Source organism: Lampris incognitus, chromosome 8, assembly GCF_029633865.1.
Source record: "Lampris incognitus isolate fLamInc1 chromosome 8, fLamInc1.hap2, whole genome shotgun sequence".
Lineage (NCBI taxonomy): Eukaryota > Metazoa > Chordata > Actinopteri > Lampriformes > Lampridae > Lampris > Lampris incognitus.
This window is the reverse complement of record NC_079218.1, coordinates 54,485,618-54,500,718: the sequence shown is the minus strand read 5'-3', so window position 1 is coordinate 54,500,718 and position 15,101 is coordinate 54,485,618. Positions and strand designations below refer to the sequence as shown.

The 15,101-nt window shown below is 44.9% G+C and overlaps 1 protein-coding gene across 1 annotated transcript in view; it reads left to right on the top strand.

The window, feature by feature from the left end:
• The window catches only part of LOC130117279 (cell surface glycoprotein MUC18-like), a 49,841-nt gene that overhangs the window by 29,290 nt on the left and 5,450 nt on the right, over positions 1-15,101 (top strand). The window contains exon 13 of the mRNA XM_056285488.1: positions 4,181-4,216. Coding sequence (XP_056141463.1) covers positions 4,181-4,216 — 36 coding nt within the window. The remainder of the gene's footprint in view (positions 1-4,180; positions 4,217-15,101) is intronic.

Genomic DNA, 15,101 nt, shown 5'->3' with positions numbered 1-15,101 from the left:
ACATGGTGGTGGTAGTGTCATGGTTTGGGCCTGTTTTGCTGCATCTGGGCCAGGACGGCTTGCCATCATTGATGGAACAATGAATTCTGAATTATACCAGTGAATTTGTAAGGAAAATATCAGGACATCTGTCTGTGAACTGAATCTCAAGAGAACGTGGGTCATGTAGCAAGACAACGACCCTAAACTCACAAGTCATTCTACCAAAGAATGGTTAAAGAAGAATAAAGTTAATGTTTTGGAATGGCCAAGTCAAAGTCCTGACCTTAATCCAATCGAAATGTTGTGGAAGGACCTGAAGCAAGTAGTTCTTGTGGGGAAACCCACCAACATCCCAGAGTTGAAGTTGTTCTGTATGGAGGAATGGGCTAAAATTCCTCCAAGCAGATGTGCAGCACTGATCAAGTTACCAGAAATGTTTAGTTGCAGTTATTGATGCAAAAGGGGGGGGGGTCAAACACACCAGATACTGAAAGCAAAGGTTCGCATACTTTTGTCACTCACAGATATGTAATACATGATCATATGATCATACAGTGACTGCAGATATCGCCACCCTTATAAACAATGCAGTGACATAACGACCAGAACCAGCGACCAGTTTCATATGCAAATTGCCTCGACTATCAACTAGAGTTACAATGGCCATGTGTACTGTTCACAGAGGACTGGGGAATAGTTGCAATCACAGCATTGTAAGATGGTGACAGATGCGCCCCCCCCCCGCAGTTCAGGGATGGTCGTTCCCTCTTAACATAGATGGCCTCTTTGACTCCCCATTCAATCCAGCGTTCCTCCCTATCAAGGATGTGCATGTCCTCATCCTTGAAAGAGTGGCCACGGCCTGTAGATGGTGTAGACTGTGGAGTCCTGGCCTGACGTGTTAGCTCTCCTGTGTTGTGAGAAAAACTTTAAGCACTGATCAGCATGTGCTGATCAGTACCTAAGATTTAACTCTCATTATCAGCTGGAGCACAAACTAAGAGTTATCAGGATGCTGTACCACTGGGCTGACAACATCCCCACCGACACAGCGGCCGGGGAAGGGGAGAAATCCCACATTAAACAGGCCCTGGTTAAGTGTGGTTATCCTAACTGGGCGTTTGTCAAAGCCAGGAAGACACCTGAACAGTGCACCAGCCAATCAAAGACAAGAGAAGGACCACAGCTGCCTAAGCTTAAACCGGGCGTGATTCCATTTGTGGAGGGAGTGTCGGAACAGTTGAGATGCGCATTTTCCAAACACCACGTCTCGGTTGCTTTGAAACTCCAAAACATTCTGTGCCAGAAACTGGTCCACCCCAAGGATCGGTTCCTCCGGCACAAACAGAGCAATATATTGTATGCTGTTAAGTACCAGGAGGATTGCCGTGACTTGTACATCGGGGAAACTAAACAGACGCTGGCCAAGAGGATGACACAACACAGGAAAGCTAACACGTTGGGCCGGGACTCCACAGTCAGATGACAGTGGCCTTCAGGAGGAGCCCCCCTAACACTGCCCCCCCAACATACTTAACAGCACAGTGTCTACAATGAAAACCTACAGATTTATGGATTCCACAATCTCCCAGGACCTAAGGTGGGCATCCAACATAGACACAATCATCAAAATGGCCCAGCAGAGGATTTACTTTCCCCGCCAGCTCAAGAAATTCAACCTGCCTCAGGAACTGTTGATTCAGTTCTACACTCCAATAATCCAGTCTGTTTTCCTCTGCACATCCATCACTGTCTGGTTTGGATCAGCCACCAAACAGGACAGGGACAGACTACAACGGACAGTTAAAGCTGCAGAGAAAATCATTGGTGCCAACCTGCCCTCCATTCAGGACTTAAACACCTCCAGACTCAGGAAACAGGCAGGCAACATCACTGCAGACCCATCACACCCTGGTCACAACCTGTTCCAACTCCTCCCCCCTGGTAGGCGCTACAGAGCACTGTACCCCAAAACAACCAGATATAAAAAGTTTCTTTCTGCAGGCTGTCATTCAAATGAACACTTAACAATGTCAAATAAATCCAACCATGTTGTATATACTGTACTGTACATTGTACGTATACTGGTGCGCTCTGTCATGTACATCTACCTCAGACATGTATGTAAGTAACCTGCTAACATCTATTTTAGCATCTCTGATATATTCTCAGCACCACTGCACTTTATCACCTCTTATTTCACCTGTTTAAGTCAATGCTTATGTATACATATCTGAAGATTGTTGTGTTGTAGTGTTGTTATTCTATGTTAAGTACACTGAGAGAGCCACGAAACCAGAGTCAAATTACATGTATGTGCAAACCTACATGGCCAATGAACGTGATTCTGATTCTGATTCAGAAATCTGTAGGTTTTCCCCGTAGACACTGTACTGTTGAGTATGGTGATGGGGGACAGTGTTGGGTGGGGTGGGGTGGGGGCTGCTCCTGAACTCCACTGTCATCTGCAGTTTCTGGCGTGTTCAGCTCCAGGTTGTTATGGCCGCACCAGAGGGCCAGCTGTTCAACCTCCTGTCTACGTATATGCAGACTCGTCACTGTCCAGGATGAGGCCAGTGATGGCTGTGTTGTCTTCAAACTTGAGTTTAACAGACGGGGTCCCCTGAGGTGCAGTCACTTGTGTAGAGGGAGAAGAGTAGAGGGGGATCACACATCCCTGGGGGGGGGGGGGCAGTGCTGATTGTCTGGGTGCTGGATGTGAGTTTTCCAACCCTCACCAGCTGCCTCCTGTCTGTCAGGAAATTTTCGATCCACTGGCCAATGGGGGCTGGTACAGTGAGCCGGGTGAGTTTGGGGTGGAGGATATGTGAGACGATGGTGTTGAACGCTGAGAACAAAATACTTCATTACTTCATTACTGTACTGGAAATACTGTACAAAAGATGTACACCACGGCACGTGTGCAATAAGATTTTGAATTGAAGTAGTGACACATCATTGAAGGCTTTGGTTGTTACCTGTTTGAAAGTTTATATTGCCAACAAGGATTTCTCCCGACGGTTCGGTCACGGACAGCAGGTGATGAATACGTCGCTGTCCTGTGAAGCTGACAGCAAGAAGCAGCTGGTTAAACTGACTGCAGAAACAGTTTGGCCATGTCAAAAGTAAACTTAATGTTCGCTCTTGTCGGATCTACATATTTACTGTAGTTTATAGGCTAGTAATCTAGTCTATAAACTACAGTAAATATGTATACTGTAGTTTATAGGGTAGATTACTAGCTTATAAACTACAGTTTATAAGTGGTCTATTCCGTTGTCTACCAACACAGGCATCGTTGGATCGAATCCCCTTATTCTCTCCAGCTTGGTGTCGGGTGTCCCTGCAGACACAATTGGCCGTGTCTGTGGGTGGGAAGCCAGATGTGGGTATGTGTCCTGTTCGCTGCACTAGTGCCTCCTCTGGTCGGTCGGGGCGCCTGTTCGGGGGGGAGGGGGAACTGGGGAGAACAGCATGATCCTCCCACATGCTACGTCCCCCTGGTGAAACTCCTTACTGCCAGGTGAAAAGCGGCTGGGGACGCCACATGTATCAGAGGAGACATGTGGTAGTCTGCAGCCCTCCCCGGATTGGCAGAGGGGGTGGAGCAGTGACTGGAACAGCCTGGAAGCATGGGGTAATTGGCCATATACAACTGGGGGAGGAAACGGGGAAGAAATCCAAAAAAAAAGTCTTACCTGGGTGGAAGCAGAAGTCAGTACAGTATGATGACTTGTCCAGGGTATCTCCTTGCCTTCCCCAGGTACTGCTCTGCTAACCCCCCCCCCCCCAGAAACCTGGAGTGGTAATACTATATGGGTAAATGAAGGAACAGCAGAGCACTATATTCATATCAACATGGCCACCATAATGGTATCACCATATGGTGACATGATAAAGGGATATCACTGTATTACCTAGTAGAGAAAAACACTATTGGATTTAACAGGTTTTGCTTACAACCTTGGTGTCGACATTCCAAATAATGAAATGTTTTTTGCAGCTTTACCTGTGCCTACGTGAGACTATATACTAAGAAATTTGTTATTAGTTTACATTGATGTAGGAATGTGGGAATATGAATAAATTCAAAATATAACATTGCAGAATTTGAAAAACCTGTGTCTATGTTTAGGGGACATTTGATTGATGTGGAGGGATTCTCGTTCTAATGTTCTAATGTTCCCTTTGTTCACAGTTCCCATGGTCACATCATCTTCTTCCTTCTCTGCTGGTAAGATCATCACCCTCTTGTACTGCTCTTTCCTTCCCAGAGAACCCTCTCCTCTCTGGCCCTTGAGCTTCATATCAGTTCAGTGCGGTTAAAAACCCTGAAGAAGACTGCACAAAGTTGCTTCATTGGTCTGAGAGTAAACATTATTGATGAGCACACATTTAGAAAGAGATGGACTGCGGGTCAGTTCTCCCCATCCTTGAAAGGTATCCAAAGACTATTTAACTTCATAAACCCTGGATACACTGGTTTAAGAAAAACAAAGGAACTTTGTTGACAGCATGCCAGCCCATTTGTCCCCCATAAATCTGAAACCTGTGATGGCCTGGCGGCCTGTCCAGGGTGTCTCCCCGCCTGCCGCCCAGTGACTGTTGGGATAGGCTCCAGAACCCCCGCGACCCTGAGAGCAGGATAAGCGGTTTGGATAATGGATGGATGAGATCTGAAACCTTGCACATGTAGCCCGTGGAATTAGATACCACACAGGACACAATTACTTCCGGGGTTCTTGTAGCTTTAATTTTATTGTTTGAACCTTCGAATGCAGATCGTTTTACTGAGTGCATACATTCCTGTGTCTTTCGAGCAAACAGCTCATAAATGTTCACAGATGTGGCAAGTTTAACAGAAAAGATTTTAAAAAGGGAAATAATAAATACAAAATACGGTGCAAAATACGGCAGTGGACTATGTACGTTAAACAGGGTTTAACAAAGACATGTGGAACTTCCTGAAGATCGCGCAACTTCTCACTCTGTCAGTTACCTTTAAACAGAATTAAAATGCATATAAAACCTTTACATCCCAAATACAATGGCATGGTGTGGCTTTATTCACGCCAACATTACCTTGTCATGCCTGCAATGGCGAACAGCGGTCGACGGCTCGCGCCCAAAATCACCGAACATCAACTCCAGTAGCGTCTAAATCAAACCATCTTGTCAAATTACCGACATACAATATTGTTTGGAATAATGTTACAGGTATATTTCACAAGATATTTACCCTTACTTACTACGGAGTCAGAGCCTCGTCACACCGCTATCTTCAGGCGCTCCACACAAGAAAAAAAGAAAGAATACCCAAGATGCACTTGGATAACTTGCACGGAGTTACAATAAAAGTCCGCCACTGCCACTTACTGGTCAAAACATGCAATGACAACCAAAACTATAAAAATACACTCACAATCTGCCTCACAATTTAAATACATCAAATGACATTTTACATGGCTTGACAGTGTAACAATTACATATATTAACAGTTAAACTATACTAAATTTAAGTGGAAAATCATTTAACATATTTAACAGATTTACCACCCGGCTACATACTCCCCTGCAAATATAGTCAACGTCCTCGGTGACTACGAAACATGAACTGACTCAAATACTCCCTGCAAGGCCTTTTCAAAGAGAGCAGCACCCAAGCTTGTCAAAACCGTAGAGACCATGTCTGTGCTGACTGAGACTGCATTACAGGCTGACTTTGGCAGATGAAATGGGTTTGAATGAGATCCAGCCATTTCCCGCTTGCTTTTCCTAATGGCAGGTTTAGGTGCATAGGTTCTACGTCCTGCTCCACCAGCATCCTCTGTTAGTGCGGGCCTGTCCCTGTTTTCAATATTGGGCAAGTCACTGTCGCTAACGTTTGGATGCACATCATTAACACATTCTGTTTCTGTGCCACAATTTCTCATATCTGAATAACCTTCCTCAGGTCCTTCACCGTCACTCTCATCTGTGGGTGCTGTCACAGGTAAACTAACACTTTCTGCTGCAAGAGGCAGGTTAGGTACTTGCACAAGCCGGCGAGGGATGACTTCCTCAACAATAACAAAATCAGCCTCAGGTGACTCAGGCTCATCCTCAGCTACAGGCTGTGTAGTGGTCTGTAACCTAGTTCTAGTTCTTGGTTTGGGAACTGGTTTCGCACAAGGTCGCAACTCTGACCTATGAACTCTTTTAATGGGACCTCCCTCAAAAGGTTCAACAGTGTGTGTGGTACCCTGGATGTCAACTACCTTGTAGACTGTTGAGGTCCATGTGTCCTGAATCTTATGTCTACCTGGGGGTCTGTGACGTAGGAAAACCAACTGACCAATGTCCACAGGAGGACAATACACCTTCTCATTTTGCAGTGAGATCCTCTCAGCTGCCTTCTGCTCTGAGTACTCTCTGGCTCTCTCATGTGCCTGTCGGAGTCTCTCCTGATGAACAGACAACCAATCCTGTTTCCTGTCTGACACACACTCACGCCCTAATAAAGCATCTACTGGGAGATGTGGCTGTACCCCGAAAAGCAAATAATAAGGCGAGTACCCTGTGGTGGAATGAGGAGTGACATTATAGGCATATACTACTTCAGACAGATGCTCTGGCCAACGCTTTTTTTTCTCTGGTGGGAGTGTCCTTAACAAGTCATGGAGTGTGCGATTGTATCTTTCACACTGACCGTTTCCCTGTGGCCTGTAGGGAGTTGTCCGTGTCTTTTTAACCCCATAGAGTTTGCACAGCTCTGCTATAATTTCACTCTCGAAATTTCGACCTTGGTCTGAGTGCAGTCTCTCTGGGACCCCATATTTCATGAACCACTCCCTGAGCAAAACTTTAGCTGTAGTGTCAGCCTTCTGGTCTTTGGTAGCATACGCTTGTGTGAACTTTGTAAACACATCGGTCACAACAAGGACATTTTCACGGCCATCTGAAGCTGCCTCCAACACTGTAAAATCAACAGCCACCACTTCTAGAGGTCGGGAGGCCAGGAATGCCTGAACTGGAGCATGGATTTTTGGCTGAGGCATCTTGGTCAAAATGCACCGCTCGCAGTTTTTAACCCAGCTTTCAACATCCTCGCATAGCCCTACCCAAAAACACCTCCCTCTTAGCAAGTTTACAGTGCGCTCTATGCCCTGATGTCCCATGTTGTTATGTACATTTTCTAGAACTTGGTCCCTCAAACAACTAGGCACAAGTAACTGCCACACTTCTCCATGACGTGGGTCTGTGATAACCCTGTACAACAACCCTTCTCGTTGTTGTATGCATCTCCATTGTTTCAACAATCTTTTCACTTGACTAGACAGGGCTGCTCTCTCTCTGGGACATGGCCTCCTCCCCCGATCCCAAAATGCCCTAAACTCTTTTAGGGTGGGGTCACCGGCCTGAAAACCTACCAGCTCCTCTCTGGTATAACCTGGCAGTGTGGGGGTGTTGCCCTGTTTAGTACCTGTCTCACCAGACCTCGACTCCCCAGCACGGATCTGTCTCACTTTGTAACACTCCAGACCTCTAGAGACAAGACCAGGATCCAGAACTGTTCCTCGCTCAATCAGGTTACACACAGTGATACAGTCGTCAAAATCCGAGTCAGGGTCTGTTTCAGGCTCCCCTGCAAACTCCTGCCTAGAGAGAGCATCTGCGGCGGCATTACTGCAACCAGGACGGTACTTAACCTCGAAATCAAAAACAGACAGTTGCGCTACCCACCTCTGCTCTATAGCACCTAACTTGGCTGTCTTGAGGTGGCAGAGGGGATTGTTATCAGTCAGGACAACAAACTTTGAACCAAGCAAGTAACCCCTGAATTTTTCAGCAACTGCCCATTTTAAGGCAAGCAACTCCAACTTCATGCTACTATAATTTCGGTCATTCTTCTCAGCCTGGCGTAGTCTGCGGCTAGCATATGCTAGGACACGTCTGGTGTCACCTTGCTGCTGACACAATACAGCGCCTAATCCATGCTGACTAGCATCTGTCTCAACTACAAATGGTTGTGTGAAATCGGCAAAACCCAAAATGGGAGCAGAGGTAAGTTTTTCCTTTAACTGCTCAAAGGAAGAGTCACACTCTGGTGTCCACATATTACAAAACTGGTGACCTACTTTCCCTGTTTTTTTCACACCTGAACATTTGTTGACTAGGTCATGCAGTGGCCCGGCAATCTGTGAGAAGCCTCGAATGAATCTCCTGTAGTAACTACAGAAACCCAAGAACGACTGCAGCTCTTTGGCAGTGGTTGGGACCTTCCAGTTCTTAACAGCAGAGACCTTGGAGGGGTCAGTTCCTATACCTTCTGCTGACACCTGATGACCCAAAAACTTTACTGACTGTTGTAGAAAAGCACACTTCTGCAACTTCACCTTAAGGCCCGTCTCTGCCAGTCTCTTAAACACAGTCTCAAGTCTCTCCAAATGCTGCTCAAATGTCTCTGAAAAAACCAAGATGTCATCTAGGTAGACCAGGAGTATCTGAAAAATGAGATCATTCATAGTAACTTGCATAAGTCTCTGAAATGTAGCTGGACCGTTACAAACACCAAAAGGCATTCTCACGTACTCATACAGACCAAACGGTGTAGTAAATGCAGTCTTAGTCCGATCCCTCTCATGCATAGCTACCTGGTGGTATCCGCTCGCCAGATCTATGGTCGAAAAGAACTTTGCCCCTCTCAGCGCATCAAAACTCTCATCAATTCTCGGGAGCGGGAATGCATCACGTCTTGTCTTTGAGTTGAGTTTCCTGTAATCAACACATAGCCTCAGACTACCATCTGCCTTTCTCACTAGTACTATGGGCGAAGCATAAGCACTAGAGCTTTCTTGAATGACCCCTTTTTTAAGCAGCTTGCCAATATGTTCCCTGACTTCACTGTACTGTGTGGGTGGGATTCGTCTGTATGGCTGTGTTACAGGTATGTCATCTGTCAGATGGATCTCATGTTGTACTTTGTCAGTGTGGCCTAGATCTTCATCTTCTGTTGCAAACACAAAAGAGTACTTCTCCAGTAACAAAGTCAGCTGTGCTTGCTGTTCTGGGCTACCACAAAAATTGAGCTTGCCGAGAATTTCCTGCACATCTGTCGGTGTTTCGGGGTGTTCACTGATACTCACTTGTTCAGTGTCCGCTGAGATTCTCTGGAACTGTACCTCACAAAGCTCATCACTTTTCACACAGTCTACCTGAGTCAAAACCCCTAGCCTAGTCCGTGGCCCTAGCCAGATATCTTCATCAGACATGTTCATGACTCGGACTGGAAAAATGTGATTGCCCGATGAAACCAAAGTAGGCACAACAACCAAACCTCCAGGAACGGGGACACCCACAGACTCCAGCAACAAAAAAGAACCATCCTCACTCACGGTCCTGAGTCCCCTGGCCATAACTGTAGCAGCAGATGAAGCAGGTACATGGACTACATCCTTACCAGCTACCCTAGCGAAAGAGAGTCTGTCTGTTGCATGTACTGCATGAAGATGATTAAAAGCCTCTCTCCAGTTTGAGTCAAACCTCTCCTGCAGTGTGGTGTCAAACTCAGTGTGTACTAGCTCTCTGCATTTTTTGACAATGTTCATCCCTATTAGACCTGGAACAGAGGAAGAGTGTTCAGAATCTTTAACTATCAGAAAACCTCGCTCTGGGATAGTCAGACCCATGGCTTCTACATCAAGCTCCACATAGCCCATATAGGGTATGTCTAATCCATTAGCTGCAGTGATCTTTAACCACTCAAATGCCGGGTGAATGTCTTCACCTTTCACTGACAGGTGTTCCCTGAAAAAACTCTCAGAAATTGTACTGACCTGGCTACCAGTGTCAAGTAAGCAGGACACTGTAACACCTCGTAGTTTCACCTCAACAGTTTTACATTCTCCGACTGCACGCTCTAAGATCCTGCTTCTGTCTGGAGTCTCTTTTGGTGAGCCAGCTTCCTCCCCTCGAGTTGTGTGGCTCATGACAACTGAGGGTGCGAGTTTTCCTGCACTACATAAGAACTAGGTGTTGCGTCCCCTTGACCCCCTCTGGCCTGTGAGCATTTTCTTGCAATGTGACCTATGCCTCTACACTTGAAACAGATAGGCTGACCATCTGGTGTGAACTTTGGCTGGGGTCTAGGTCGTGGCTTGGGCTCTAGGAATGTCTGTTGAGTGCTGCGCTTACTCAGTTCACCTACAGCAAAGGCTAGATCAGCGAGTGTTTTGCCTAACTCTGCTAGCTGTTTTTCTTGATGGGCTACTGCTCTCCGAACATCATTTAATGCAATACCTTGGTCATTGTTTGTTTTAATAATAGAGCACTGGGTTTCCGGAACCTCTAATGTAACTTGGTTGCTCTTTATGACCCTGGGACGATGAGACCTGCTGTCCTCCATCTCCCACAGGAGGGCCTCGTTCCTCACATCTAGAAGACTGCTCTCTGGTTTGTCCCTAACCATTTTCCTGAGTTCACGCCTGAGTGCTGCTTCTCTTAAACCCTCAATAAACCGGTCTCTGAGCACAGTTTTCTCATTAGGTATTACATCTGTGGACTGTTTCACTACAGAGCTCAAAATCTGGGATAGTGCATGGGAGTAGTCACGGAGGTCTTCTCCATCAGTTTGGTTACGGTTGTAAAAGGTCTGCAAAAGCTGTGTGGAACTGCGCTTTTCCCCAAATGCATTGCTCAGGTAAGAGTATAAATCACTGGGCCCCACTGACTGACCCCTCATGCATAGTCGCACCTCTTCCAATGCAGGGCCATGCAATAGAGATAGTATATAGTCACATTGTTCCTCTGTTGTTTGCTCTCTGTATCTTAAAACCCTTTCAACCTCTTCAATAAACTCTTCGACAGATCTCCTGTCTGTACCACACTCCCCACTAAATGCTTGGATCTGGCGTTCTCTTGGAACGTAGATGTATGAACGTGTGGGTGCACTGTTATCACTTGCTCTCTGAGCCCTTGCTTCACCATTTAACCTGGTGAGCTCATCTCGCAGTCTGGCAAGCTCTTGCATGGTGGTCTGCATTTCTTTTGTAGCACCTTCACCTATACCCATTATGCTACCTGAGGTGTGGCCATTATCATTACGTGAACTCCCTTCATCACCAGAATCACTAGACATAATGATATATTAATCTTTACTCAGTCCAGTATAAATGAGGATATTTAGTTCAAAACCTGGTTCAAGGATACTACAAGGACAGTCTTTAACTTGGAGCCTTGCTGGATCTTGGTCTTTGTAGCTGAAGTTAGCGCTGGAGTCCTCTGCGCTGGTACGGCTGAGTCGTGTGAAACAGGAAGCACCAGAACCTCTTAGATGCCCTCACGTCGTCTCTCGCTGGTCACCACCTCCACAGCAGGATGGCTTCAGACTCAACACCAACGGACGTCACCAGCAATCTTCACCACTGCCGTATTTTTTTTTTTTTAAGTAAAAATAAGCCACTCTGTTGCCAATTTTAAAAAAAATGTTTTAGCTACACCCCACTCCTGGTACCAAAATTATGTAGCCCGTGGAATTAGATACCACACAGGACACAATTACTTCCGGGGTTCTTGTAGCTTTAATTTTATTGTTTGAACCTTCGAATGCAGATCGTTTTACTGAGTGCATACATTCCGGTGTCTTTCGAGCAAACAGCTCATAAATGTTCACAGATGTGGCAAGTTTAACAGAAAAGATTTTAAAAAGGGAAATAATAAATACAAAATACGGTGCAAAATACGGCAGTGGACTATGTACGTTAAACAGGGTTTAACAAAGACATGTGGAACTTCCTGAAGATCGCGCAACTTCTCACTCTGTCAGTTACCTTTAAACAGAATTAAAATGCATATAAAACCTTTACATCCCAAATACAATGGCATGGTGTGGCTTTATGCACGCCAACATTACCTTGTCATGCCTGCAATGGCGAACAGCGGTCGACGGCTCGCGCCCAAAATCACCGAACATCAACTCCAGTAGCGTCTAAATCAAACCATCTTGTCAAATTACCGACATACAATATTGTTTGGAATAATGTTACAGGTATATTTCACAAGATATTTACCCTTACTTACTGCGGAGTCAGAGCACTGTCACACCGCAATCTTCAGGCGCTCCACACCAGAAAAAAAGAAAGAATACCCAAGATGCACTTGGATAACTTGCACGGAGTTACAATAAAAGTCCGCCACTGCCACTTACTGGTCAAAACATGCAATGACAACCAAAACTATAAAAATACACTCACAATCTGCCTCACAATTTAAATACATCAAATGACATTTTACATGGCTTGACAGTGTAACAATTACATATATTAACAGTTAAACTATACTAAATTTAAGTGGAAAATCATTTAACATATTTAACAGATTTACCACCCGGCTACACACAGGTCTCAACATAAATCTCCCTCCTCCCAAATATGTTTCCCTTTTTGACATGGGACCCACGCTACCAACCTACGGCCTCTTGCCGAGGTCATACACACAAAAGGGCGTGTGTGTTCCTGATGAGTGGAGAATGTGAGCGTGCCCAGTTGTTTGAACTACTATATGTACATTTGAACAAGCCATTTGCTTGTGATCTAGGGGTCGAATCTACTAGGGGACGCAAATTAGTGCAAGTTTGCCGACAATTAGCACCGATGAGGGTGGGCAGTTTAACGTAGCATTGACTAAAACTATGCAGGGTAATTAACACGGGTGCATTCTTGTTACTCTAATTATGACCTGCACTATATAAACACATTTTGCACGTGTCCCTTCAATTGCTCCTTCTGCATTTGGAAACTCTGCGTTATTATAGAAAACCCGTTTAGTTGCATCGAAAGCATCAATGGTCATTTGAACCGTAGGCCTGTATGAGTTTGCACTCCTCACATTAGTGCATGAAGAACTTGCAGCAGTGTGGGTGCATTTCAGTTTGATCATAGAACATTAGAACATTGGAGGTCCATCCATCCATCCATCCATCCATCCATCCATCCATCCATCCATCCATCCATCCATCCATTATCCAAGCCGCTTATCCTGCTCTCAGGGTCGTGGGGATGGATGTATTGTTTCAAAATCTCAGTTACTTGGTTCTGAAATAAATGAAGAGTTGGGATTTTGGGCTTATCAATTTCAATTGTTTAATTTTTGTTTTATATTTTGAAAATGGAAAATTGCAATACTCAAGAGTGTCCACCATTTAGTGGGAAGAACCGGAGGCAATTTAATGAAGTATGTCAAGGACTTTCTTTGTTGCTGAGTTGACATGATTCCTTCTAGTTTGTGGTTTCACATCTTTGGTTTCCTCCAGCAAATCAAGAATAATGTGAGTTGGCAGGCAGTGAATTTGCACAATGTTTTCTTCTGACATTGTACCTAAACTCGTTCCTTTCTGATATGGTTTCTCTGTATCATGCAATAATAATAATAATAATAATAATAATGAGGATGATAATAATAATAATCATTACATGCAATGTCTTCTCCAAGTCAGACTGACACCTTGTGACCCCCGCCATGTGGTGCAAAGACTCAAGACATGCTTTTCAGAGGCATTAAATAGTGCCAAAACCTTACTTATTGCAGGTCTTGACAAATCACACTCAGGGTTTATTTCCATAATCTTCCAATTTTTTTGATTTTGAAATGGGTGTCTCCAGTGAAACCAAGGTGCAAAAAGATTTGACCCACCCATTCCTTAACTTCATTCATGCAAAATGACGATTGTGTCCTTAATATCTTCATGCATGCTCAATAATCCAGGTAGGAAAATCCCACCAAGTTGAATTAGTTCATCTGGACACAACGTTTACTGAGAGAAACATTTCATCATCATCCAAGTGACCTCTTCAGTCTCAGCTGACTGCAGGTATCCCCACCCTTATAAGCAATACAGTGGCATAACGACCGAAACCATCGATTAGTTTCATATGCAAATTACTGTAACTAGAGTTAAAATGGCCAACACCGACCGAAGAGAGGAGAAGGACAACAGCTGTCGTAAGTGTAAACCAGGGGGGATTCCGTATGTGGTGGGAGTGTCAGACCAACATGATCTCACAGAAATACGTGAAATGACTATGACCTCTTAACACTGGCATTATGTGGTGGTGGCATGTAATGTGTTAGAATGACGTGCCGGCACCATGGAAACAATGCCAATGGAAAGTCAATCAGGATCCTTTGTTGTGCTGAACACACGAATTCCCTGATTCAACAACGTCATGCAAATGAGTGGTGTTTAATTTTTCTAGTTAACAAAATTTTATTTTATTATTATTTTTATTGTCATTTGAATGAATATAGTGCCTTAGTTAAGATTTTTTGTTCTCTAAAAACCCTAACCCTAACCATAAAGATCCTAATTGACTTTCCATTGGCATTGTTCCATGGTGCCGGCACCTCATGTGTTCGGCATGTCATTTTAACGCATTACGTGCCACCACCACGTAATGTGAGTGTTAAGAGGTCACAGAGCTGACCCAAGGCTTTATGGGGCCCTAAGCAGAATTTGATTTGCCCCACCCCACGCTAAACCCACCTCCCACGCTACACCCACCTCCCACCAATATTATGTCCATGCTTGATTCAATTCAATTCAATTCAGTTTATTGTCATTAAAAACAATGTGCAGGCACATGTTAAAAATTAAATGAGGGCTGTGGCTTCACCAAACAGTGTAAGACAGACACAGACAAACACAGCAAACACAATATAAGATATAAACACATGAAGACCAAAAGCTAAAAAATAAGTTAAAGAAAGCTGGAATACAAAATATTTAAAAATATCTACAGACATTCAGTGGGTGGCCAGGTTCAGGTGGGCAACAGCTTGTGGAAAGAAGCTGTTTTTGAGCCTGGTAGTGCGGGCTCTGAGGCTCCTGTAGCGCCTCCCAGAGCATAGGGAGGAGAACAGTCCATGGTTGGGGTGGGTGGGATCTCTGCTGATGCTCAGACCCCTTCGAAGGCAGCGTTTGTGATAAATGTCTCTTATGGCTTGGAGCTGGGTACCGGTGATATGCTGGGCTGCCTTGACAATCCTCTGCAGAGCTTTCTGGTCTACTGAGGTGCAGTTGCCGTACCACACTGAGATGCAGATGGTCAGGATGCTCTCTATGGTGCAGTGGTAGAAGTTGGTGAG